Source organism: Phytophthora infestans, genomic scaffold, assembly GCF_000142945.1.
Source record: "Phytophthora infestans T30-4 supercont1.67 genomic scaffold, whole genome shotgun sequence".
In the NCBI taxonomy this organism is placed as follows: domain Eukaryota; phylum Oomycota; class Peronosporomycetes; order Peronosporales; family Peronosporaceae; genus Phytophthora; species Phytophthora infestans.
In genome coordinates this window covers 325,102-352,245 of record NW_003303692.1, presented here as the reverse complement: position 1 = coordinate 352,245, position 27,144 = coordinate 325,102, and the positions used below count along the sequence as shown (strand labels likewise).

Here is a 27,144-nt window from a genome sequence, read left to right as displayed (position 1 = left end):
GAAGGCGCAGACGTGCAACAGTCTCTCATTGAAGCTCCGTTCGCTTCAATGCTCCGTTCGCTTCAATGAAAGACTGTTGCACGTCTGCTCCTTCTCCAAATTCGTTCATCCCCGTTGGCACATGGAGAGAGCAATTGCTCACTTCAAGTGCTCGCATCCGACATGCATCAAGCTGTTGAGGGTCATTATGATCGACAAAGACCTCAATGAGATCCGCTAAGGTAAGCAGTTGATAATTGTATCTATACGCAAAGCACGGGAAAATCATGTTAGACCCAGTATTAATCGTGTGATAAACCAATATGAGCTACCCGTTGGTCTTGTGGCTGTAGTCAGCCAAAAGTACATCGCTAAACCTTCCGTAAATGCGACATATGTGCGCCGTAGCTAGCGAAATCACTCACTTTCACCAGCTTCAGTCTCAGCAATGGTAAAAACGTTCTCTGATTCGGCAGCTGCGAATTGTGCGATTTCTTGAGTTGTAGCCTCATTATCGTCCACGTTACTAGTTGGCGACGCCGCATGGTTTCGCACCCGGTTATCAGCCTGAATTACGTTCTGGTCACGTTCCAGAAGGTAATCATATATACGAGAGCGTTTGGCTCCAACAGCCAACATTCCATCGACACGGGCGGTAATAATCGGATCGCTAAGTCCACGTGATGTAGGGTATGTTGCAAATGCCGTCGCTGAAATGGAACGGTTATGCGTAAAACATTCATTTTTCACCTGCAACTCGCCCTTCGCCATAGTTGATTGGACGGCAAAGTGAAAGGGGGCGATCTGCCAACCGGATGTGCTGACGAGACCGACACTCTTCGCTGCGTGGCTTCCGTTTCTTCCACCCATGCGTACAGATATATGTGCGCTGGTATGGATCAAAATCTTCAGGAACCAGCTGAGACGGCCTTTCACCTTTCTTGGTCTTCATCAACCACATGTTTTGTTCTGCGCGTGACATCGTCTCTTTTACAGGAAGTACTTGCATGGATCGCTTACTGTAGAGAGAAAAGTACGCTTGCCACGCGTCCTAATCAGCATGCCACGTAGCGGGCGTCTCTACAGTCACAGATCGGCGACACCGTCACTCTACTCGCCATTAGACGCCTCCCCACCCCCGTTCTTCACATCCAGAGTCTCACGGCAATTGCACCCACCGTCACTCTCAGCGCCAGTACCCTCTTCTCCATGCTCAGTCGACTCTTCAAGTTGTTCAGCGCTTGGTAGAGGCGGCTGCATATCACCAGCCCGCGTGACGTCTGACAGGCCGGGTCAAATGTGGTGGGGAGAGCCGTCCCGCGCGCGCATGCCTCCTTTTTTCGTTCTCGACAGCTTTTCGGGGCGGCGACAGAAACGAAAATGACAGCTCTCGTAATTTATCTTGATCGAAAATAGCCGAGTTAGAAACGAAAATTATCTTTCAATCCTGGAATTGTCCAGGATTTCAATCCTGAGCGTTTCTCGAATTATAATCTTGGCCTCCAACGGTTCCCTTCATTAAATGTCACACCGATGGCTCCAACTGGGAGTCAACCGTAAACCCACCTACCCTTATAATACAACCCGACGGTCTAGTGTGTCATGCTAGAAACCGCCGATTAAGTCAATACTATAAAGCTGCTGTATGTAAAGGAGGTAAGGGAAAAAAGAAAAAGATTCGGATGAACGAATAGTAAGCGGATGAAATAGCACAACCATATACGTAGTACATGAGGCAATATCGTACGTGCTGGCATCGTGTAGTTCTCTGAACCTTCGATGATATACGTATCGGCTTAGAGACGAGCTTCAAAAGACTATATCACCAGATAATAACATACGAATCTGTTTTTTTATTGTAGCCTAAGTATAAACATCGTTCATGTATTTCGACAAAGCTATAGAGCCCTTACTGACCAAACTACATCTTGATGTGCATACTGCTGAGAAAATGTAGCCCAAGCCATAGGAGATTTACGGCAAGTTTTACACTGGAGATGAAAACAATGGTGACCTCACACTATATCTTTTCCAAACTAAAGAGCAAGCCGGTATGCCATGCTATTGCAGTCAAGTGGACGCTGTATTGGGTGCAAATTAGAGGACGCTACGGGTACCCGTAGTGTCCGTTCATACCCACCTGTCTGTCTCAGGGGTGGATGCAGGTACCCGATTTTCATTTGTTGGTAAACATGGACAGTTACGGCTACCAGATAAGTGCTAGGTTAAATCTGTGACGACTATTTTGAGCTTGTTATAAAATAAAAAAGGCAATATGCATATGGTCGGTCTTTCGGGTGGGCACGGCTACCCGAAGACCTTGAATTTATGCTACGAGTGGGATCGGATACCCGATGGGGGCCAGGGCACACAGGGGGGGCGGGCCGGTTCATCCGCAATCATCAGTTTGCGACCCCTGATGCAAAGCAAAGAAAATAGCAGTATTGGGTGAGGGTTTGCGCTGTGTGGACTGGCTCCAAAGGATACGTTTGATGTGTATGCTCTCCATTCACCGCTGCGTGGCTTTGCTGGCTGGAGATATCGATACGAATTACCGGAACAAAACGTGCTGTGATATCGCCGATGCAGACGCCAAGGAGCAACTAGATATTGCAACGCCGTCGTGGTATCTGCCTGAGGCACGTTCATCCAGCCTGTTTCGTTGCCTGCTACATATATTTATACGCCCCTTCAAGAGTAGATTTCCACACTGACACGCTACATGAAGAGATTGACCGACCTCGATGGTCTCCTTGACGGTAAGTACCTGAACGGTATACAAGATGGGACGGATGAAACTGGTAAGCTGGAGATTTTTGCCGCTGTTCAGATGCATTACTAGGAAATCAAGGTGAACTGTAGACAAAAAAAACAAGTTGCTGTCCGAGTTTTGCTACAATGTAGGGACCCCAGCAAAACCAAGATGCTAGCTCGGATGGGTTCATACTCTGCAGTCAAGGTAGACAGATATTCGCCATGTGAGCCTCTTTATAATTCCACAGCGAGCAAGAACGTGCTGTTTTCGTCCGAGGAGTGGATCTATCGATCATCAGCTTCTGTTTACACAGTCTCTCTTCAGACTAGCATGATTACACTCAGCGCAGGTTCCAAGCGTGTATGTTCGGCGGCCTACATCAAGTTTTCCGTTTATGCAGCTCTGAGTGACGAGCAACCTGCAAAACGAGACTTTGGTATAATTGAGATGGTGGATGGCCTAAAGTTGTTGATAGCTCAAAACGTGAACGTCGCCTGTGTGTTCTAAACAATGAAATGCTGTGAGCAAAGATTCTCGCTGAGTGCCATGATGGAATGGATCGTGTACAGCACATCCAGGTCAAGATAGAGCGTATTAGGGAGGAGAGCTATGGTAGTTTTGGCCTGAACTACGCAGGGATATCAAGAAATACGCTTCTAGCTTGACTTGCCAGCAGTACAAGATGAGCAGCAAAACACGCAATGGATGGCTCCTTTTTCTCGATGTACCAAGTGGGTGCTATAAAGATGTTGGTCTGGATTACGTCACGTGTCTACCAAAATTTGAAGGTTTTGACTACGTTCAGGCTGCAGTTTGTCTACTGTCGAAGCGGACAAAGTACGCGCAAACGGTGAATTCAGCAAACGGGAACCTCGCTACTCGTGTATTAAAGACACGGAGAAGGATGCAGTGTTTGATCTCACGGCTGGTACAACATGTTTGAGTCGGTGGTACGTTACCATGGCCTCGAGTCATAGTAAGTGACCGCGATTTAACGTTTACTGGTCAATCCGTGCCTCGCGCCATAGTAAGTGACCGCGATTCAACGTTTACTGGTCAGTTCTTGCCTCGAGACATAGTAAGTGACTGCGATTCCGCGTTTACTGGTCAATTCTTGTCCAAATTGATGCGATTGCTTGGAGGTCAGCTTCGGATGACGACCGCTCACAGAACATAGACAGACGGACAAACAGAGCGAGTTCTAATGGATTCGCTTTGCTGTCTTACAGCATATCATAGCAAGCATTGGGTCTTTCATCGAGGAACTACCAAACTGGCACAATCAACATTGAAGAGCAAAACTACACCTTTGAGATTGAGTCGGGGCGTCAACTTCGCCACCCTTCCGATTTATTTGCTGTCAGTTTGACGGATCTGGCGAGATCGCTTGCAAAATCGGCTGTTCGTTTTATTAAGAAGATGTTAAAGATACTCGCCATCAGCTCCTGGAAGCATAGCGCAGTTCGAAGGACAACTATGATTGGGGTCGTGCGCACCGATAATGTTTCACTTAGCCCAGTTACATTCGACAACTGCATCGAGAAGCAAAAGTTAGCATCGTGCAACATCGGCTCCTACAATATACTAGCTATAGTAAATTAAAATGCTATGCGAATGAAGCTTCCAGACTCTTGGAAGATACCGCACCCGGTTCTTAACGTGGAATCACTAGAGCCCAATTATGCACCCGTCTCAAGATTTGAATATCGACTGATACCAAAGAACTTTCTAGTGGTATTTGCGTTGAACAGTACCATGTAGTCGAAGTGCTATTAAACAACACGGCAATTTAATCGACAAAGAGAATGACTGATCAAATGGCAAGACCGACAATGAGAGTACGTGACTCGATAAACGAGTCGTAAAATACATCGTTCCTTGGCGCAAAGTGCTCAATGACTTCAAAGATCGTCAACGCTCGCGTCGGATATAGTGGAGAGGATGCTATATTAGAGCATCGAATCTGCAGTAGAAAAGGCTCGCGGTCAATCCGGGATAGACATGGTTGCTACGGTGAATCCGACTGAGCAGATTCGGACGTTCACCTTGTAAGTGATTGAGATATCTCCATGTGTAAGGGTAACTATACTCGCTATTAGTGTATGGCAGTACTGAAAAGGTTCTCGCTTCCTTCTAGACACCAAACAAATTACATGTGCTCCTATTTTTGCCTCCAAGTCCTAAAGTCGACTCCCAGCTTCAACCACCGTCTAATATGCTCGGTTAAGTACGAGTGGAGCCGGTCTGAACCGTGAGTTTCCAAACCGGAAGAAAGCGAAGAATTCTCCCGGCCATTCACCCTTTGACACGCCAGAGCTCAAACTCCAGCGTACCCAAGCTCAGAGCATCAGCATCAACAGAGCACACTGCTCCACGAAGACGCAGCCTGGCTGCCAGAAGATTTCATGTCGTCCATTCCCAAGCCCGTCCCTCCAAGCCAGAACCAGCCGCGCAGCGTCACTCACGCATTAGCGCTCCGATGGCGTACTGTGTGCCTCAAAGCTCTGGATGAGTTGAATGGCCCGTGGGATGGTCCAGTTTACGCGACCCTGGGACGTAAACCGAAATTTATGAAGTCGATCGATACTGGTCCGTTCTTTGCGGAGGACGATGGTATGCGCCGCCCGGCCTGGCAGGCGACCTTGACCATCATACGCCACGACCAGCGCCGTGAGGATCTACCTTCGGCTCTACAGGAACATGTCGACGTTCAGCTTTGGATTCCTCTTCGGCGTCTGACGTCTTTCCACCGTGACCTCTCCGCCAAGCTTAATGAACGTCTACCCTTATCCCTGTTTCGCTATGTACGCTTGAGCAGGCCACACCACGGTGCGATACCAAGTTTCTCCACAAGACGCCTAACGCTTTCTTGTGTGGTCAAGTGGTGTCTTACTATTACATGTCGAGCTTGGCTCTGGTGGATGACGCCTACTTATTATTCGGGCCTGGCTCCGGGTATCTTTGCCGCGTGACGATCCGTCATTATTCTGATGCGTCCCCGTTAATTGTTGTCGCGACCCCGTTGGCTGACGTCCGTACACGCCACATTTCCCCACTGGAGTACATGTTGGGTTATTACCACGGGCTACCAGTCTCGATGACATCTCCCAGCTTCGACGGGACCTGGTCCTCACTCTCGTTTGCTGGCACGTTGGACACGCGAATGATTCGATCTCACTTGGATAATGCCTTTGCTACGGGCTCCAGTAACCCCATTTCCACGATTGATCTGTACCCTAGCGCAGTGGCGTACGTGACGCCTCGCAGGGAAACAACGGCGCTTACGCCTCTGAGGTTTGTACTCCGCATTATGGCCGTGCCGAACATGGATGTTGGCCAAGACGACGTCGCTCCTGATCCAGACCTTCCTCTTCTCACCGTTGAGGACGCGAGGCTGACCCCGTCGGACATATTTGCCCTTCCAACTCGGATTCTCCAGGCCAGGCCACCTTTGGGCAACATCACAGCGGGTGCAGCTCAACTGGGTCTAAGTCCTGGACCCATGCAACCCGCATCCACAAACGCAGTGCCAGGCACCCAATTACCCGTGCCGTCTCCGATTACGGTCGCCTATTTAGTTTGCTGCTCGAGCAGCAACGGGCCTCTCAAGCATCAGCACAGGCCCTGATGGAAAGAATGACGCAATTGACCGAGCTGGTATGTGGTCAGCGCCAGGCGTCCAACCCTTCGGTTAGTGTGCTCACTCCAGCTCAGCGTGTTCCGGTCCTGGACCAGTCGCCCCCCCCCTACGCACCGTGATCACACACGTGATTCCCCGCCTCGAACTAACCACGACGATTTGGTGGCGTATGGTCAGTCTAACGCGGCCCCTGTCCGTAACCGCTCACGCTCACGTTCCTTTCACCGGAATCGCTCCCGTTCCCGTTCGCCTCCGCGCGTCCATCGGCACGCCAGGCGTGTACGCTCCCGCACTCGCTCCCGGTCGCCTCCTGTTGTTTGGCGGTGGTCTCGGAGCCGTTCTCACCACGATTGTGTCCGGCGTCAGCGATCTCCGTCCTCTCTGAGACGTCGGCGCTCTCGCTCACGACCACGCGCTCACCGCTTGCCCCTGGGGCATCGACCAGCTGGTAGCAGCCTCTTTCGGCCATCGGAGAATGAAGCTACAGTGCATAACATTGCACGCGTTGGGCCTCGTTTCGACCAGTCCTCTCAAGGTACGGATGACTTCTACCGGTTGCTCGACATGTTCCAGGTCGGCTCCTTGCTCCAGAGCGAGCGTTTTCGAAGCCGATACCGAGTGTCGAAAGTCACCACCAAGATGCTGTTCGCTGTTAATTTTTGGAAATCGACCCATCGACCACTTCCTGTCCTCAGAAGACCCTAAGACGTTCCAGCAGGACCGCATCGGCATTCGTGATGACTCGCAATGGGGTGGCCCCGAACCTGGACCTCCCCTTCAGATCCGCCGGGCGGACCAACTCCAGCATGTCCTTCCTGTCATTCAAGAAGCGGCAGCGCTGTGGTATCCGGTCGATCTGGCGGCGGTATTCCGTACCGTTCACGGCGATGATGTTCATAATGTGATGCCCCGGGCCCCGCCGCAAGTTGTGCACGCGTCGTGCAACTTATACCAGGCAGTGTTTAGCGAACGTTTCACGGATATCCTTACCGGTGTGGACTGTCGCGACTTGAGCACTCGTGCACTCAGAGTGCTCGGCCGTGACTCTCCTGAGCATCAACAATACGTGCGCCAGGTGCTTCACAACGCTGTTTTTTGCTCCGTTTTTGATGTACCAGGGCCCTCTCGTTCCGACACTCAACGCACTAAAGCTGATCATCAACGGCGTCGTCGCGCGGGCAATGGGCGCCAGGCCCACCGCCGAGTCTACACTGATCCCGCCAGCAACACGAGCACAGACCTTACAGGCTAATGGCACACAGGTGTGGGTCCGTTTCCAGGCAACATCGGACAGTTCGTTCCCGCGGTGCCGCCATGCCTATGTGCTCCGCCAGCTTCCGCCAACGTTTTTCAGTGGGTTACATGCCACTTTGGAGCTCTCGAAGAAGGTCATCCACAACGCGAGTGAAGGGACTGGGATGGATGCCAGACATCACAACGCATTCTCCGTATTAATACGACTATGGGGAATTGATCTACCTTACGTGTTATCCTCTGCGTCAGACGCAAACGATGTGCCCTACGCACCCTCACCATCAGTGTCCGGCACTGCGTCAGATGCATGTCTGTCGGAGCTTCTTACGAGTGAAGCACAAGCTGCGATGCTATTGGTGTCTGTTACAGCGTCGTATGCGTATCCATCGGGACTTCTTGCGCCTGGCGCACAAGTACCATTGGTGTCTGACACTGCGTCGTATGCGCGTCCATCGGCACTTCTTGCGCCTGGCGTACATGCCACAATGCCACCCGTGTCTGACGCGGTGTCATATGCGTGTATATCGCCTCCAAATGCGCCTCGCGTCTTGACCTTTGCGACCCCTGCTCCGAGCCATTATCATGCCGACGCGATGTAAATGACCGGATTTGCGGGCCAGTCTTCGTTGTGCCTTCGATGGAGATCATCGGGTATCCTCGGGTCGCAGTGTCTACGCGTGGTGCATTTGGTCGACGTCGTCTCGCCTTCTTCAGTGGGAAGTGCGAGCGTTCGCTGAGGTTCAAGTGCACAATGTCATGGAAGCCCAGGGTCTTCTAGCCTGTCTACAATGGCTCAAGTCCACTTTCCCCATCGGAATGTTTCACGTGTTTGGCGACTCGAGTCTCATCGTTCATCAGGCCCGGGGTTTGTACTCCTGACCATCGTCTCGTCTTCGACCATGGGCTGCATCTATTCGATCCTTGGGGGCGGTCATGCCCCTCATTTTCTATGAGACACATGCGTCGGGAGCACAACGGCGCGGCGGATGCTCTGTGCAACTGGATAATCGATAGCGTACCACCTGCTACGGACCAGGTCCTTTGTGGGTATATGTGGCCGTGTCCTCCAGGTTCTCCTCCTGCTTACAGTTCGGCACTTTCTGTACGGTTCATACCTCCGACCCAGCCAGCAGTCGCTGATTTCTATGCTCATGTCGTCGCCGCCTATTCACTGGTTCTCCAGGAGCCCGCCACTATGGCACATCTTTTCAAGAAGCGCTTTGCTCCACCATTACCCCCTACCATGTCATCCACTTGTTTCCAGCCGACCGAATCCCGCTCGAGTCAAAACGTCTGCGCATGACCTTCCGTCGGAGTTTGCCACAAGGGCAACGCGTCCTTGCATGGTTGATGGTGCTTTGGGCTGCGTTCCAGAGGACGTCTTCCTGCGCCTCAAGGCGGTGGCTGCACGCTTTGATGTGTCTTTCCCGACAGACGTTGCCTTTCTCACGGCCAGATCGGGTCCGCTGTCTGTACCAGTGGTGGATGCGAGCATTCAGGACGCCCTTATTGCCGACCCAGAGCTTGGTATGGCAGGGACGCTCGAAATTTTCCGCGGTCATACCGCCGATGATGGCTGACCTAACAAAGCTTTGAGACCGTGGCTATACCGGGCCCATCTAGCCTCGTACCCCCAGCTTCCATTCTTGTGTGACATCGCTGAGCATGGCGTGGCCCCCCGATGGATCGACCCAGTTGGTCGCCGGGGTGTTCGCCCAGTACCGGACAATTACATTGGCGCATTAACCGGTGCATCCATCGTGACCGAAAAGCTGCTTGTGGATTACTACAAAGGCCGTTGCCTCATTGCGTCTCTAGACACGCTCCAGGCTGACCCTGGGTTTCACTCAAGTTCCTTTGCCCTAGTAGCAAAGAAGGACAAACCTCTTCATGTGGACGGTCGGATCATCCACGATTTATCTGCCCCCTTAGGCCGCTCCATCAATGACCACACCGATTCGTCAGCTTCTCCAGATGCAACTTGGGACCCGTTTGTCTCAATCGCGCTTCGTATTTGCGACCTCCTTCGCCGACACCCAGGGTGTGCCATCTATGCCATGGTTGCGGATATCGCTGATGCCTTCCATCATGTACCAGTTCATGCTCGTCATGCATCAGCTTTTGGGGGGAAACTACCCCGCTCTACCCATGGCATTGTTTCCGGCATGGCTGTGTTCGGTTGGATATTGTCACCACGGGTTTTCGCTGTCTTCGTAAAGGCAGTCCGACACAACCAGAGAGTGGGTTCTTCCAGAGTTCAAGGATACGAAGAACCCTTTTGGATATTCCAATGGGTGGACGACATTGTATTGATCGAGGTCGACATCGACGATCGCCTTCGGAAGGCTGAGAAACGATTACGTGACGGGGTTAAACTCATATTCGGTTCCGAAGGCTGGCACGAAGGCAAGTTCATGACCTGGGCGTATGTATTCCATGCAGTGGGCATCGCCTGGAACATTCCAGACGAAACCATTACTATTCCTCAGAGGAAGATGATGAAGTTGCGCAGGGTGATCGAAGGTACCATGACCAAGAAGCTTATCACTCTAAAACAGCTGGACAGTCTGGTGGGAGTTCTACGCCCATGATCAGCTTCATCCCAGCTACAAAGCCATTCATTCAGCGACTGGAAGCGCTTCAGAACCGTTGTCGTAAGCGACACAGGGCAGGTGTCCCAATGACGGAGCTCCTTCAGAAGGATTTGGTTTGGTGGAAATACGAGAGCGAGTTTCCAGGCAGCCCCTTACGACTACTCGATTACAACGACGACGTTAGCAATATGTAGTTGGTACAAGCACACCAACATAGCATCGTGGTGACCAGCACGACTTTTGAAGAGCGGCTAGTGCTCGCTCATAGTGACCAGCTCGAAGCTGACGACGCTGTTGGCATGGCCCTCGCGAGAGTAGCACACTTGTAGGGACCAGTGCTGAAGGTTCTTCATGACTGACAGAGCATTGCGATACACAGCGACTGCCGATGGATTACCCGGGTCGCTGACAGGATGAATTGTCCATCAGCAATTGGACAGGGGAGCTACGTCAGTGCGCTGTGCGCTAGGCTCGGCATCGTGTGTATTTTACTAGACACACACCTTAAGAAGGAGTATGGAGCGGACATCGAACTGTGATGTTCATACTAAGACTGACCAGTGTGATGCGACGCAGACACAAAGCGACGACAACGAATCGAAGAGAAAAACCAGCAGCTCAAACGAGTATCCGTGGCGGAAGGAACGCTTGGCCGTTACAACAGGAATTTCAAGTTCTGGGAGTCGTTCTGCGGCGACTTTGGATTCCTCGTGTGGATCGATGAATTGCCCAGGCCACAATAAGCAAGGATGGTCGGTCTTTTTGCCGGACTCCGTGCCTCAAAGGGACACAACAAAGCAAGGACAGGAAATTAGTACCAGACATTCGACGGAAAAATAACAGCGGTGGCATTCGCACAAAAGGCGGTTTGGAACGCCAAATTTGATTACCATGATCCGGAATTTGAGCTTACTGCTCAAGGATACAAACGTACGAACAGTCAGGTGGACCGGAAGCAGCCAGTTACTACATCAGTGTTGCTCAAGATGTGGGAGATCCTAAGCACTTTGGACCCGCGTGGACGGCTTCTCTGGGGATCAATCATCTTGAGCTTCTTCTTCCTAGACAGATGCTCAGAGCTTTGGAATTCAGTGACCGTCGACCGATCTGCCGGGAAGGACGGGATTCATTACGTCAAGGCAAATAACATCATCGTAAGGGACAAGCAAGGTAAACAGGTCAGAACCGATGCCGCGAACGCCCATTCCGTGGAAATACTATTCGAGTCTCATAAAGGCGATCGGATCGCCCAGGGCGTTTCTGCTAGGCACTATCGCTCGAACGACCACATTTTGTGCCCGGTGTTGGCAGCACAGGCTTGCTTACGAGTGAGGACAAATTGGCGCTCAGAGAATGTGACCCTGGGTCCATATCTTACCTCTACTTCACAGAGAGAAACAATCAAGAAGACTCAGGTGTCCAAGATAATCAAGAACGCGGCCAAGAGCATGGGACTGGAACCAAAAGACTACTCCTGTCATTCACTCCGAATCGGAGGAGCATGCGCGTAACTAGCTGCCGAAAAAAAGTGACCTGGTCATCCGGCTAATGGGAAGATGGTTGAGCTGGTGTTTCTCTGTGTACACCCGGCTACGACCAGGAATGATTCGCGACGCGGCAAGCAGCATGATCAAGGCCTCAGCATGGGGGCACCATGAACCAAGATCAATCGCGCTCGAGGGGGAAGGCCATCGAGCCTAACTCTAGAGAGCTAATCAAGTCTACTTGCCGCATTCATAGTGATCACCGAAGGAGGAAACCGCACTATCCATCGATACAGCTCTTCCTATCTACGGCGCCCACTGCACGTGCATCTTATCCGTACAGCGGGCGTCGTAGCTCCACTGCGTGATCACATAAAGGTAGATTTATCCTCATGTTTGACTTGGGCTTTGCAAGGGTAATCGTAGTCTGGGCTATCGAGGGTGGATGCTCAATTACCTGTGACCCTTTTGTAAGTATTGCGACTACAGAGGTATTCAGAGTACTGTAGTCATGCTGTACAGCAGCCCGTCAAGGCAAAAAAGAAGTTATAGCAGGCATTTATGCAGCAGCTTCTGCGCTCTTCGTGCGACCTTCGTGCAACACACTTTAACACTCCTTACAAAAACGAAGTATTTGAGTTAATCACTCCTTTCAAGAACGAAATATTTTGAGTTATATATGATTTGGTGGCTGACTCCCTTAACATGTTATGTACTGCAATAGGTCGTAATGGTTGGCAACCTTCGCGAATACCACCAATGGAAATGGGTGACTATTAACGTTAATAGTGGCGGTCTACTTAAAATCGACCGCAGATAAATGCTGAAGTTTGTAAGCCCCATACAAAATACAGTTGTTAGGGTGCAAGCTATTTCCGGCACCCACTGTACTCGTTACTTCAGGACAATAGAGTGGTTTAGCAGCAGGAACTTGTGTGAGTTGTAGACTAGCGCCAATCACACAACCCTAATCACACTGCCGCACACGTTGGTTTGCCAGCGAAGCATTTTGCAGAGCGAACGCAAGCTCTTATCCGTCCTTGGTGTATACAACATTTGCAAAGCACACAAGCCAGTCAAGATGCTCGAGGAGAGCTTAGTCCTCGCAGCGACCGCTCTGAACCTCATCCTCGTCGAGGACGCTGCTGTGCTCTTCGCCAGATCTCCTATTCCACGACCAGTCCTCACACTGAAGGGCAACTTCAATTTCAACGCATTAAGCGACGGAGACTGTCGTTTTAATTTCCGATTCTGGAAGCGTGACGTAATTCGGCTGCACAAGGCGCTGCGGCTTGAGAAAGACTACAAGCTACCGAGCCGCCTTCGCGTTGGTGAAGTCGAGGGGCTCTGTGCGTTGCTGCGCCGGCTCGCGTACCCTGGACGGTACGGGGATCTTGCTGTGATGTTCGGCAGGTCGCCCAGTGCGCTGTGCCTGATCTTTCGCTTCATGGTGGACCTAATCTACGCTAAGTGCAGCAAGCTTCTTGCACACGGCAGTCCTATCGACAGGTGTATCGGCTTCATTGATAGCACGGTGCGTGGCATCGCCCGACCAGTGCGCAACCAACGGCAGTGCTATAATGGGCACAAAATGCACTCAAGTATACAGTATTCGGATGTTAAGGTGCATAGATATACATTTGTATACGACTTGTAGAAAGCTTATCAGTCGTAGCTACATCACCTGAACGAACGTGTGACGCTCGTCTCTGGCAATCCTCACAAAAAAAACCGGGCGTCACACGCTCGTAGCTTTCACTCTAATAGTGTGGATCTGTTCAAGCTGAATTTAATGTGGTTCCCATAATCACATTTGTTGAAGGAGGAATCAGATTGCTTCTTAAATTTCTTACTTCGAAGTAGAACTTTTGCTCCGCTCCTGAAGATGCACAGACACGTACACATATTCTGCTGCTGCTCGTCCGATGCCATTCGTCGGCGGATCGTTTCACGGGGGCTGCAACTGAGGAATCTTTACGACGCGTTGCTACTCTCAGCGAACCGAAACCTCAACTGCCGCAACGACAACGGCAATGGCTGTCTGACTTGCATGGCGTAGCACCAGCCCTTTCTACTGAATAACGATGGCGCTATGCTCTGCGTTTAATATTTATAGATCGACGCCGTTCGGAGTGGTATGCTTCGCGCAGGGGCTTGTAAAAAAAACAAGCCGAGTAGTCATTTTGCGACCTTTCGCAACGTAACGGGCGCGATCTGTAGCCATGTTCGCTTCGACTACCAAAGACCTCTGATCCACACCAAAAACGACTCGCAATCTTTTGCATGGTGCGGCAAAACGCCACCAAAATTTGCTTAGGGGAAAAAGAAAACGCTCCACATCGACCGATGTAAGCAACAATGACATGCCAATCCGATCTCGGCAATTATTCGGTCACCGAATGTTCCGACGTATCCCCTACAAGTATACGTATTGTAGCGGCATGATCTCTACCAGACGCTGCCCAAGAACGCTCTGACGCGCTCTTTGTCGAATTAAAAGTGTGGACAAGCGGCGTAGTTTTTGCCAGCTGGGAGCCATTTGACATCGGAGCCCAGCTCTGTTGCGGCAAAAAGCGGGATCCGCGTCAAGTCTCCAAGCAGCAGAGCGTCAGCCGATGGATAGTCGCTCGACAGCGGTCGGCGTTGACGGCTCCGCTCACAGAACTATAGATCCAACCGAACCTGCGTGGAAGACGCCCGTCCATCCAGGATCGTCGACACGGGCGTCTGTCAGCGCACTGACTCAGTGCGCTGTGCCACTGAGCCAGCACCACAGTATCCGGTGGCCACACGAAGCCGCCGTCTGCTTGGCAGCGTGGAATCTGCGCAAGAGAGCAAGCCGGCGCTTGGAGTTCCGCCCTGTGATGAGAGCGCCACCCGCTTTTTCAGGCAAAGCCCAGTGAGAATATTCACTTTCCGCCCGCTATGCTTTAAGTTTGGTAAAGAAAACTGCCGAACAGCCGTTGCCACTTTCAAAGCTCTTTGGCTTTTTCCTATTATTTGGCACAATATTTATCGAGCTTTGTTTGCGTTGCAGAGCAGAATCTCTCTCTCTCTTCTGCTCATTATCCAACTCGCCTTCCTGCGCATAGGCCGCGTCTCGTCACATTCAGCGCCCGATCTCTACGACGCTGATGCCCGGCCAATTCGTTGACGTGGTCGCCGTCACCGTCGCGTCCCCGACGACGCTTGCCCCCACTCTCAAGGAGCCATTGGCGGTGCCTGTGCCCATACGCGGGTGCCGATCTCAGTCGCTGTCCACACTGCCGCGCCGCGCCTCCACGGCTAGTGTTCTTACGGTGGAGAACAACCAATCGGATACCTTTACCGAGGAGGAAGAGCTCGAATTCCAGAGCCAACAGCACGCCCGGCACGCGCGACGTGCACTCAGTTCGGGTGCCGGCAGCTCGCTCAGTCTACTACAACAAGAACTTGGCTACCCGCGCCGTGCCCGAGTGACGGGTCGCCACCGGCATCGACGTGGCTCTTTGCTGGAGAACACAACCAGCAAGAGAATACACAGCGCAAGTCATGACAGCAGCCACGAGATTCACAGCAACTGCAGCAGTTCAGGTAGTGTGGCCAGCTCCAGCGACCTGCAACGAACACAGTCTGTACCCGAGCCGGAAGGAGAGAACCAGATAAACCAGCTTCACTACCATGGTCGCAGCTGGACATTCAACGCAGTCACGTGTTCGCCACGCAGCGATGCAACAGGTGCACAGATTGAGGAAGAGGAAGACGAGAACTTTATGAACTACCGTAGTGCATCCGTCACAGGATACAGCCGCGACACCGACGGCGTCGTTTACTATGAAGTGATCGTGCGCTCTACCGCACATGGCCCGCTATCGGCCTACAAGGTGCGACGTCGCTACTCCGAGTTCCGAGACTTACACGCAGCATTGAGCAAAGTCATGCCGGTATCACACCGAAAACTAGCGTCCGTCACGGCCATGGCCAGTATCAGTGACGAAAACAACGAAGACGAGGACGCAGCTGTAGGTCTCCGCTTCTCTGTCACAGACTGTGGCGAAGACAGAGAGACAGCGTTACCCCCACTACCCGACAAGGGCGGCGTGTGGAGCTACCTGCAATTCGACAGTATCCCTCTTCTAGAACGACGAGCTAAGTACTTCCACGCTATGCTGGCGGCCGCACAACGACACCCCGCTGCCCGTGCTAGTCGCCTACTCAACGACTTTGTCGGTACACCACCCGACCTCGTGTCCTTGCACTCGAGTGTGGAGAACAGCTACGTGAGCTTAAACCGCTTCGCCGCACCCAAACTGAGTTTCGATATCGAGATCCAGGAGAGAAAAGAGAAGGCCAAGAGCATCCGGAGACGCCGAAGTTCCCTCAAACGCCAAAGCTTCACCGGTTCACTTGACGCCAGTTTCAACAGCCCGCGCCCATCGCAGTAAACCACTCAAGCAACCATTCCGCCAAAAAGGGCGAGACCTTTACTTACGCCACACAGCAAGCTCGGAAACCGTTTTGGATTCTTTCTCTCTCAGCCCACACATTTTGTCGTCCCCAGTCTGTAAATTGTCAAGAAAAAAATAAATATAATGAGGTTTTCTGTTGTGGAAAAATAAGTATCCATCTTCGTCTGTCTGCTTTCGCGACATGGCAAGCGTTTCGCCACAAAGTTGCTTTAGCATTGCGCCACACTTCTCGAGGAGATCATTGAAACGGCAACTATGTGCATGCAACAACAGACAATCGGTTGCTTTTTTTGCATTCAACTGGCAAAAGACATGCACCTGTCGGAAATCCGTTCGGCTGGCGATCTATTAAGGCGAGAAGCTGGGCTGTCTACAAGTACCATATCCATCAAGGACCAGAGCAGAGTGTGAGCTAGCTACGACAGAAATGTGCCTTACGGCGGCACCATCTTGTGGATGTAGTCGGCGATTTCCGGCTCGAGATACTCGGACAGCTCGTCCCGGGTCACCCAGAGGTAGTCGCTAGCCCTGTCCTGGTTCAGTGCCACATCTCCGTCCAAGTGCTGCGACTTGTAAAAGAAAACCTTGGTGCCGTCAAACTCCGAGTCGTTTTCGTGCAGATACTGCACGTAGCCTATGGGCGCGAAGCTTACCGGGTTCGCCTCGACCTCGTCACCAACTGTCTCGCTCACATGTCGGAGCGCAGCATCGCGCATCTTCTCGGCGCCCTGCTTCTCGCCCACAGGGAAGAACCATGGGTACTTGGCGTCCTTCTGGTCGTTCTTAACCAGCAAGAATACGCGCCCCTTTAGAGCGCGGTTAAGTGACTTGCGGTTGTCGTTAGCGTCATCCTCGGTCTCACGCGGGGCCAGGTGGAAGCCAGCGCCCACGATCTCCTCCGGATCCTCCTCAGCATTAGGCCACGGCGCCTCCTCAGGCGTAATATGCTTCGTGCCGGGTTCCATAAACCAGAAATCCTCCTCTAGTCTCTGATCCTCGCGTAGTGCCTTCTCGTGTTGCATGATCTCAAAATCCACCTCCCAGTCTTTCAGATCGGGCTGGATGATCGGCAAACGCTCCAAGACACCGGCACTAAGCACACGCCATTTCTTTCCATCGTCCACAGGCGGCGACACAAGGAAGTTCTGGCGCTGGGTCTTCTGGCGAGGCTGTTGACGCGGCGGCGGTGGGTTGCGATTGCGCTCCTCAATCTTGGCCCTCTGACGCCACGTCAGGCGCTTCTTGTGGCCGGAAGCAAAGGTTCGCAGCTGCTGAGCTGGCTGGGCTCCAGCCACACCAGACGCAGCGCGCGTCAGGCCGCTACGGAGCATGGAATACGAAGGATAGAAGCTGCTCAGTGTGTGTGGCTCAGGCAAGGCGCTGGCAAAAATAGAGTCTACTATTGAGACTGGTACCGAATTATCGGTACCAAAATGTCTGCTGACACATAAACTACGAAATGTGAAAAACAAGATGACTACATTTAGCGTTTGTTCCTAACGTTCGTGTTCCTAACGTTCGTTTCACTAAATCTCTTTGTTAAAGAGTGGATGGTTGTATCTACCGGGAATCTTGGCTCCAGCTTCCGAGGTTTTAGACCCGCTCGCTGCAACGATGTTGCGTCGGGCGTCGGAACCGGCGGACCGAGCAATAGCAGGTACACTGCGGCGATCTTGCATGCCCTTTGTCCACGAATCGATATCCACTCGGTCCTGCTCGTTAAACAGTAGACGGTAGCGAGTTCCCAACGCCAGGACCCCCTCGACAATTGTGGTGGCCCACGAAGTGTTGAGTTTTCTGTACAACGTGCGTAGCAGTGGCATCAGCTCTGAATGCAGTCGTCGCGCTCGCTCCTCTTCATCATGACCCTCTTGGCTCTGTACTATTTCTTCAAATCGAAGCTTCACCACTTTTGCAGCTTTGTTGAACTGATATGTTTCATCCGTAAAGAGCTGTGCGTGTGTGATGGCCAGAAACTTCCACACATTCAGCTTTCGCTCTCGCTCGCTTCGTTTATCGCCTTCAATACTCAGGAGCACGTCGTGCTTTGCATCCAGCGTTTCAATCATAATCTGAAACTCTTTTCTGCCACTTATTGTTTCCCCCTTCTCATCGATCACTTTCGTCAATGTCTTCATGAAGAGCTCGCTGGACTCAGCATTCAGTTGATCCGATATTAATTGACAAAATAACGCACTGGCCTTAGCAAATTTCTTTTCCACCAGCTACAATATGAGAACAACAATCAGATTGACATCAAAAACGCCAAACACGACCGAACACTTTATGAATTGACGCATGGGCACACGCACCATGTATCCCTCGAGCTTCGACACAGTGGCTGGCAAATCCAGCGACTTCTTCTCCACCCGACGGCGCTTCACCTCAGATTCTTTTGCTGTAGCGTCATCCGCCTTCTTGTTGGCCTTTGCTTCCTCTTCTCGCTCGCGCTTGGTCTTCTTGGGCAGCGCCAAACCGCTGTACAAGTCGCCACCTTCCATCGTGGTTAAGTCGACAAGTATCAGCCGCTCTAATACCGGTATTTTTTTAAAACGATACTTAAACGAGATTTATGTGGGATTCGTCAAAAATATTTGCCTACGCGTCACGACTTGACCAACTTCAGTTTGACCAAGGGTATCTGTCCTCCGCCATGAAGCCCATCGACGCCACCACGCACGAATACGCCCGCATCAACGCGGGCACCTCGGCTTCAGGTAGCATGCAGATCCACCCTCTTGCACTCGCGTTGGGCGTTGTGGGCGTCTTCATTCTGGTCTTCCTCGTGGCTGCGTCCTCGTATCAGAAGCAGCAGGTGCAGATTATGGCTCGAAAGCTGTTGCGCAAAAAGCGCAAATCCGTCACGGAGGAAGACAGAGGCAGTGGTGGTATGAACCCGGTCTCGGATCTCCCGGGTTTCGCACGCCAAGCAGCCGAGTCTGGCAACGCGCGCGTTGTGAAACGTTGGGTCCATTCTACCGACCGGAACGTGGACGCCCGCAGTACTGAGAATCTCACCGCCCTACATTACGCAGTGCGTGGCGGCCACAATGAGTGCACAAGACTGCTTTTGACAGCCAGTGCTGACTCGAACGCCACGGACGAGCGCAGTATCACGCCACTGCACCTAGCAGCTCTTGGTGGCCACGCACTCTGCGTTAAGCTGTTGTTGGACCACCACGCCGACCCGTTTCGAGAAGACGTGGACCACCATACCCCACTGTATATTGCCGAACAGAGCGGCAACATCGGATGTGCGCGCTTGTTGCAGCGAGCAATGGCCAAGGCAGCAGTTCAAGACGACGCGTCCGTCACACTACGCGCAGGCGCCAGTACGGCTCGTGTCGACAACGCAGTGTAAGAAATTATCGAACGTTGGATAACAAAAAACTAAATGCAGCACCAAAAAATTAAACGTCCCAAAATACATTTACCTTTTTTCACTTTTCTATAATTTGGAGTCACGACGGGCTTCGAACATGGCACCAAGAGCGTCCACGAGTCGATCCACTTCGTCGCGCGTGTTGTCGGCGTGGATAACGATACGAAAGCGCTCTGCACCTTTCGGGACAGTTGGAGAGCGAATGGGGATGACGCGGATACCCATCGCGTTCATCTGCTGGGAAGCTCTCAATACACGGTGGTTGCCTTCGAATACAACGCCTTGGATAGGAGAGTCACTGGCAAGTAGTGCCTTGCACGGGATACTCGGTGTATGGCTTATCTTTCTCTTGAAATATTGCACCAATTCGATGACATGGCTACGTAATATCTCGGCTGCAGAGGTAGCGCAGAACTGGTGTACACTGATGACAGACACGAGCTGGTCGAAGGGGAACGCTGTGGTGTAGATGAAAGACCGCGCGTAGTTGACTAGATAGTCGATCAACACTTGGGAACCGCAGACCACAGCACCGTGACAGCCCATGGCCTTACCGAATGTGTGCACGCGACACACGATAGCATTCTTATACTTTTTTTCTAGACCCAACTCACGTACAGCACCGGATCCTTGAGGTCCGTAGACACCAGTACTGTGAGCTTCGTCGACAATTAGAAATGCATCCGTCTTCTCACAGAGAGCAGCCATAGCGTCTAATGGAGCAAAATCGCCGTCCATCGAGTACAATGACTCCACGACGACATATACACACGGTTGTAGTGCATCGACTCCGTTCGAAGACGAATAGTTTTGCAGTTTACGCTCGAGATCTTCCAGGTCATTGTGTCGGAATGAGAACGAACGATCGTTGGCGTATGCGCGACTCAGGCGGATTCCTTCGTGGCACGAGTTGTGCACCAATTCGTCGTACAGGATCACGTCCTCTGCTTGTGGTACACAAGACATGACGCCCACATTGGCAGCGTAGCCTGAGTTGAACAGCAGCGCTGCCTCACTGAAGTTCAAGTTACGACAATAGTAAGTCCAGAGCTCAGCGCAAGCCTCTGTACAGCAACCTACCTGTTGTAGAACGTGGCTAGCGACTTCTCTGTTTCCATGAACAACCGTGAATTGCCTGAAATGAGCCGTGAACCTGTAGCACCGAGCGTTGCCATGTGCTGGCCCTGCAGCTCGTCTTGACGCTTCTTCACGAGCTCCTTTAGTGGTTGCGAGCGCGCGAAACCCAAATAGTCGTTCGAGTAAAAATCCACAGCAAGGGGAGCGCCCTCATCTGGCACTTGAAGTGTGCGCAACGTGCCCACGGTGCGACGGCGGGCCAGTGCGCGGCCGAGCTTCTCATCCACCCGCGTCATCGACTCTAATCTTGTCAAGCGATTACGCAAATCTCGGTGGGCTAGCGTTCTCATGTGGCCCACATGAGCTTTGTCATGATCTCAAGTTGCATAACGGTAGTTGCCATGCAAGTTGCATTGCAACTCGTGATCATTACCAACGAGTCCGATACTGCTACATGTATCGAAGCTGTGCCTTTTGAGAGAATAAGCGACCGCATGAACGAAAAGTCCCCCAACGCGAGCTTGTCGGCATGCGTACGCTGTTCGACTGTTCGCTATTACCGTTGAATCAGCGGCATCTTTTTTGGCGTAAAGCTATTTTCTAGGTGGAAGCGACGCTACCGCAAAATAAGTTTCTTTAGCAATAAACTAGGGTGGTTTATAGATTCTATTATAGAATCCTGCAATGGACGAGCGGGTTTATTACTGCTTCACATTTTAAGTGAAGTCACGTGATGTGCAATCACGTGCAGGCCTTGTTCTCTTTCATTGAGGTCCCGTTGGGTCAAGCCAGTGACCCACCCAAATAGATACCCACCAGCGTCTCCATCAAGAAGCCAAGAGACTTCTCGAGCCTAGGGAAAAGACGTAGCGTCGCCAACCAACGGTCAGCGCCTCTTCGGTGCTTTCCATCTTAACCTCCCTCATGCGTTCATTCTCGAATTCCCGTTCGCGTAGACGCGGAGCATGCGATGTCGTGGAGCTCGACACCCAGCGCAAACACCGGCATGAACTGGCTGGGATACTCTAGCCGCGAAGAACTTGAAGCCAGCGGCATTCTTGATAAATGGGCACAGCAACAGCAGCAGAGCACTCTCTTCACTTCGCGACGCTCGACAGTTCAGTTGTGTCCGCGATGCCTTGGCCATCGCATTGAGAAGGTCGTGTACAACTCCATGGTGTTAGAGCACAATTGCTCCGCGTGCGACGGCGAAGGTGTTGTACGACCTCAGTCTACCCCGCCACCGACCAGCGCCACGATCGCGTAATAAAGATAAGGTGCATCGACTCAAAGCTGCATATCAGGAAATGTTAAATTTGGCTTTCGATTTTTTTTTGAAATAAAGCTGCATATCAGGAAATGTTAAATTTGGCCTTCATTTCAAAAAAAATGTTTCTTTTACTTTGTCGTGCTGCGTCAAGTACACTACATGTCGATTTACACGCTACACCGACATTTGCAGACATTGTCGGAGTTGGTACACGCCCCTTGAAGGGCGTGTGGGCTATGTTGTTGTTTCACTTCCCAGTTTTTGTCTTGTTTCGTTTACTCAACGAACAGCAAGTTATCCAAACCGAAATCCTCGGTGTTGGACGGCACACCGCGTTCTTGATGGCTACTTTCTTTGTTGGGCATGCCGCATCCGATAGAAGTGGACACAACCTGATAACTGTTGCCTTCTTCCCACTCAAACTCGTTTTTGCAGTCGAATTCGAGTGGAAATGGGCCGATTTCAAAGTTCGACGACGAAGTCTGTGCGTCCCAGATCCACGGCTCCAGGAAGGTGCCCTGTAGCGCTGCGTCGGCAGATGCGTTTCCTTCATTTTGGTGAGCATTTCCCGGTCGATAAGGATGAGGCTGCGTGTCCATTTGCTTCAAGTCGAATGGCTTCAGTCCATTGCTGTAACTAGACTCGGAGAACGCAGCGTTGTTATTCGCCATGGAGAAGCGATAACCGCCCAGACCAGATTTGGAGTCATTGTGGCTGGAGAACGTGGGTGTCAGTGACGCAGTATTTTTCGGTGTGGCAGACATCAAATGGTGTGGTTGAAGTGGCGGCAAGATGAACTGCTTGAACGAATCGTCGCAAAAGGCTTCCAGACCGTTGGGCGGTTGGGTTGTATCCTGTTTTATAGCGATATTTGGACGGGCCAGTTTCTTAAGAGGTGGCTGGTGGCTGAGACTGTAGCGGAAGGCATTGCTCTCCATGCCGGCATTGGCGTTAGGACTGCGGTACATATCGGCGAACGGGTCGGCCATGCCAACAGGAACCTGAACGTTTACTGGCCTCCGACGGATGGCCGTGTCGCCCTGTTTTGCTTTGGCCTTGGCGATGCCATTGCCGACGATGCGTCTCTTGATTGGCAGACCGTTCATCGTCGCAGTCGGAGGAGGGATCACTTGTGTGCTCTTCTGACGCCACTGCTCCCGGATGGACAAGTTGGGATTGTTGTTGGCCGACAAGTCCGGTGGGAAGCAGTTGTGGCTGAAGGTGCAGACACCACTGGACTGCGTTTTGGTCCATTTGCGGAAGCCAAAGTTGTTGAGTTGTCGCTGGAAGCTGGCAAACTTCTGGTGCTTAAAGTATTTGGGCAAGATCTCGCGCTCGAAGCGTTTCATCTCGAGGATGTGGAAGGCTGTGACGCTGTTGGGCGTTAGCTCCTCGTTCTCCACCCATGAGATGATGTCCGGGTCCTCTGTTTGCAAGATCGCATACAGCGAGCGCAAGAACTTGGGAACTTTGCATGCAGCGGCCGAGGCTGCTAGAGCTGCAGGCAGGTCTGTCGCGTCACTGGCAGCCTTGACCTTGCCGACGCCGTGAGACGACACCCGCGCGCGCTTGGCGGGTCTGGTAGCAGTCGCGTCCGTGGTCGGACGGGCGGTTTTTGCGGACGGCATCGGGGCGATTGACAATTGCCTGTTGCCACAAGATTTTCGATATTCGACTGGGAGGTTGGTCACGTGGACTGAAAATCCGCGAATGAACCGTGGAAGACCCGCAACGTTTGCTGGGAGACGGCGGCGGGGCAGCATTGTCCGTCGGGTCTGCCGGTGGTCATACGGCAAAAATGTAAGCTGACCAATCAGAAGGTGTTGTGCGCGACCCGTTGGATCGCGTCCCAGTGACGGGAGACGGGGCGCCAAGATACTTTCGGGCCGATCTTATCTGGACGACAGCGCCAGCAGCTCCGAATGTCAGGAGCTATGGGCTTTTGTATGCCACGAAAATGTTGGCAAACAACTACTGCTACATTTAATTGGCAACTGCAAACGCTTGTGGCTGCATAAGCCGCACCCAGTTCCATGATGCCGTGGGCTTAATTTTATCTTGACCTCTCTTCAGCGTTTTTGCCTGCGGACCCCTTCGTCGAGATCGCAGCATCGCACGCCACCTTGGTCTCTGCCAAGTGTAGTGTGCCAGCAAAAGTGATGGATAGCCTCCATCAATGTACAGCCGAACTCACGGCAATGGGTGCAGTCTAGGGGCAAAACGGCCTTACCGTTCGCGCGGGACAATCTCCGACCACAAGGTGTCGTTGAACGCCGGCAAGTTGACGTTGGCCAGCCGAGCTTCGAGAACACGAGCATTCAAAACACAACCAGCATTTTTTGCCTGCTTCCGCCAAAGGGTATCAACCCGGCCAGGTTTGCCCCCGGACGCCACAGACCGTCTGTCAGACCTGCATGCATAGCGCTGCGCGCGATCGTGGAAGTGACGTGCCCGAGATGAGCTCCGGCGTCCAAAAGAGCATACAAACGCCAAGTAGTCATCCGTTGCCGGCCAAATTGAAGCTCGCCGCGTTTGTGTAACGGGTGGCCCACCTTGCCGGAACGCTCGGCGAACCTTTTTACCGAACCAAATCAGCGCCGTGGTTTTTCGAATACCGCACGTTGGTCGCCTTGGTGGGCTCTGCTCAGCTTGCTGTCGGCGCAATGTGCGTAGGTCCAAGCGATCAGAAGCAAGTCTTGCTCTCTCTGGAGATCCCAGCTGGTTGCAGCAGCTTCATGCTCACTGACAACGAGTTGTTGCTCGAATTCGAGCGCTACCGAGAGTGCGTTAATCGCGACTTTAGCTTCAAAGCACAAATCGCCGACTCGCGTTACGCGACGCCCAGTCTATGATCTGTAAATCAGCGTGCGTTTGCTGTGATCTACATGAAATCTTTGGCGTCTTCCCGGCGGAAGTTCCCGCGGCGCGAAGGCGGTCTGGTCGCGAACTCGCCGCTTCAGTGCGCGTTGATGCCATCGTCTGTCTGTTGAAGCAGAAGCCTGCCTCCATCTCTTAAGTGACGCCGTAGCAGTCGAAGCATGAGCACTGCGTTTGCTCCGCAAGATGCGCGCCATCACTGCTGACGATCCATGTCCACATCTTCAACGAACAATTTTTCGGTGGGTCGCTTACAGTTAATCAGAAAATGGTCCCATTGTGCATGCTTTTCCAATCGAAAATGCACTCACATCGTTACTCGACCAAAAGATCTGATTCACTTGACACTTTGGCTCCCGCTACAGAGAGCGTTTCGTGCGCGTCGACTCTCGGTTTTCATGCTCTCCTGTATCGGAGAGTTTGTTCTTGTTATCGTCACCTTCAGAGCAGTAACGCTGCCTGGTCTGCCATTGCTTTGGGCTCCGTTTTAACATTTTCAGACACGATTTCCATGGAATTCAACGCAGCAACTTCCCAAATTAGACACAGTTAAAGGTGCGCATGCTTCACTAATTACAAATCTATTTGCCTTAGATTTGGAGATTAAATACGAGAGCTCTTGCGCAAGCCTCATGCTCGGTCTACCCAGGGCCCATTTTCATTGACATATCACTCTACGATCAAGAAAGCTATTTTCTAATACCTTTTTTTTAAAAAAAGAGGCCCCTTCTTTTTATAAAAAAGACTCATTTTTCGTATCTAATCGGGACCGGAGAAAATGGCCGAAACGTATTATAAAACTTGACACAGGAGCACCGGTGGATAACAATGGGAAAGTGGTTACGGAACGAGCCTGCGAACTGGTGACGGTCCTGCTGCGGGTCAATGCCATTACAGGGGGAGAACGTAAGGAGCACTGTTAAGTGCTGGCCGGCGGGAGATATTCTGACGGGGGTTGCTTGCAGTGCAAATGCTGGAGTGATGCAACCTTCTGCTAGCTAAAAACCTTTCCTCCGTGTTGTGCGCTTACTAACTTTTACGTATGTCAGCAACCACTCATTCACTGGGCGAGAAGACTCCTGGTTGCAGGACTCAGAGCTGGTCTGGCTTTACAGGTGCAAATCACTGTCGCGGTAATCCTCCTTAGGTCGGGGTCGTGTATCTAGCAGGCCGACGTAGGAACTTAGGTTTATCACGTAAATGTAAAGTTGCTGTTGTATTCTTGAGCACTTCTCTTGTAAGAAGGAAAATCACGACTGAGCTTCTACCTAAAGCTCCCAGCTGAGCACTAGGCTCCTTACCTTTCTGTAAATCGTCCCCACGTAGAGGTCCAACGCAAATTCCCACCCCTGTCGACGGCCGGGCGTTCCACTCTAAACTTGGAGCGCCGCCGATTGGGCCGGAGAGCACAGTTGCTTGGACGTGGCCTGTGACTTCTGCAGCAAGCAGATCTTCCGAACGCAGTCCGAGAGAATGGCGAGTCCTCCTTCTAGCTGTGTACCGTGACAATTCTCCCCGACTACCACTCGGTGGCCTCGCCGAGCCTCCTTGCTCGACACGGGTTCCACGGTACCATCAGCCACTTCATTTGGAACGCCTCCCTGAGGCGTTCCAGTATATTCAGGACTCGCGTTCTCGACCGGAGAAGGCGTTCCTTGATTCTTGATACCTCACAACCGCGCCACGCTGACACGCTCGCGTTTTTTGCGTCGTTCAATCCATCCAGCGAGCCCATCCCAGCCTTGCTTGGCTCTCAGTCTAGGCCCTCTTTCCTTGCCGACCCGAAGCCCTCAATAGTTGCGAATCAAATGGTTGTAACAGCCGATCATCAGTAGTGAGGCGCTCCAGTAGCAACACCACGGTGATGGGCGTGGCTTTGCTGGTGTTAATGGTGGACGTCCTCTTGCAGTTCTCATTTCGAATCACACGAACCTGAATAGGGCGGTCGGCGAGAAGGCAAACGTCGTTGAGATGTCCGACGAGGGCGACGAAGACCAAGGCTACGACAACCTAGACGCCGACGCAGCTGGGGATGGAAACAACTATCAACCGGACTTTTGTTTTGACGTCGACCCCGACGAAAGCTGCTGCAGTGGCCGTGATGATGATGGTGGTAGCAGTGGCGTCTCCTCAATCCCCAACACTGCTGCAAGTTGTCGTCGTGGCACCATGTCTCGTACTGATGGCGACGGTGAAAGGGTCGCTACCGCTGTGAGCGGATCCGAAGGCGGTTTCCAAGAGCTTCTCGCGATGGCAATTTGCGGAGATGGTGTAGAGCAACTATCGCCTTCAACTGGACCTAGAGACGCCGCGCCCACAACCGACAACCCCGCTCAACTCGCTCTGCTGGGCGAAGTAAAACCCAAGCAAGACAGCAACGCCGC

General features: G+C 52.2%; 6 protein-coding genes across 6 annotated transcripts; 2 read left to right on the top strand and 4 right to left on the bottom strand.

Annotated features, from left to right (window-relative positions):
• Positions 1-7,278: 7,278 nt before the first annotated feature.
• PITG_18331 (uncharacterized protein) lies at positions 7,279-16,130 on the top strand (the record flags this gene model as incomplete). Its single annotated transcript, XM_002997736.1, has 18 exons — positions 7,279-7,449; positions 7,526-8,223; positions 8,297-8,493; positions 9,003-9,155; positions 9,447-9,806; positions 10,023-10,151; positions 10,187-10,335; positions 10,417-10,547; positions 10,663-10,682; positions 10,799-10,932; positions 11,086-11,392; positions 11,963-12,084; positions 12,431-12,475; positions 12,722-13,240; positions 13,823-13,841; positions 14,207-14,342; positions 14,377-14,605; positions 14,799-16,130. The coding sequence occupies 18 exons, from the start codon at positions 7,279-7,281 to the stop codon at positions 16,128-16,130; spliced, it is 4,851 nt and encodes a 1,616-aa protein (XP_002997782.1).
• Positions 16,131-16,546: 416 nt separating this feature from the next.
• PITG_18330 (uncharacterized protein) lies at positions 16,547-17,485 on the bottom strand (the record flags this gene model as incomplete). Its single annotated transcript, XM_002997735.1, has 1 exon — positions 16,547-17,485. The coding sequence occupies one exon, from the start codon at positions 17,483-17,485 to the stop codon at positions 16,589-16,591; it is 897 nt and encodes a 298-aa protein (XP_002997781.1).
• A 195-nt stretch (positions 17,486-17,680) lies between these two features.
• PITG_18329 (uncharacterized protein) lies at positions 17,681-18,655 on the bottom strand (the record flags this gene model as incomplete). Its single annotated transcript, XM_002997734.1, has 2 exons — positions 17,681-18,379; positions 18,467-18,655. The coding sequence occupies 2 exons, from the start codon at positions 18,653-18,655 to the stop codon at positions 17,681-17,683; spliced, it is 888 nt and encodes a 295-aa protein (XP_002997780.1).
• Positions 18,656-18,763: 108 nt separating this feature from the next.
• Positions 18,764-19,515, top strand: PITG_18328 (uncharacterized protein; the record flags this gene model as incomplete). Its single annotated transcript, XM_002997733.1, has 1 exon — positions 18,764-19,515. The coding sequence occupies one exon, from the start codon at positions 18,877-18,879 to the stop codon at positions 19,513-19,515; it is 639 nt and encodes a 212-aa protein (XP_002997779.1).
• Positions 19,516-19,602: 87 nt separating this feature from the next.
• On the bottom strand, positions 19,603-20,909 carry PITG_18327 (aminotransferase, putative; the record flags this gene model as incomplete). The annotated part of the gene is made up of 2 exons (XM_002997732.1): positions 19,603-20,551; positions 20,617-20,909. 2 exons carry the CDS (start codon positions 20,907-20,909, stop codon positions 19,603-19,605), a joined length of 1,242 nt encoding a protein of 413 aa, XP_002997778.1.
• A 1,249-nt stretch (positions 20,910-22,158) lies between these two features.
• Positions 22,159-23,511, bottom strand: PITG_18326 (uncharacterized protein; the record flags this gene model as incomplete). The annotated part of the gene is made up of 1 exon (XM_002997731.1): positions 22,159-23,511. One exon carries the CDS (start codon positions 23,509-23,511, stop codon positions 22,159-22,161), a length of 1,353 nt encoding a protein of 450 aa, XP_002997777.1.
• Between the last annotated feature and the right edge of the window lie 3,633 nt (positions 23,512-27,144).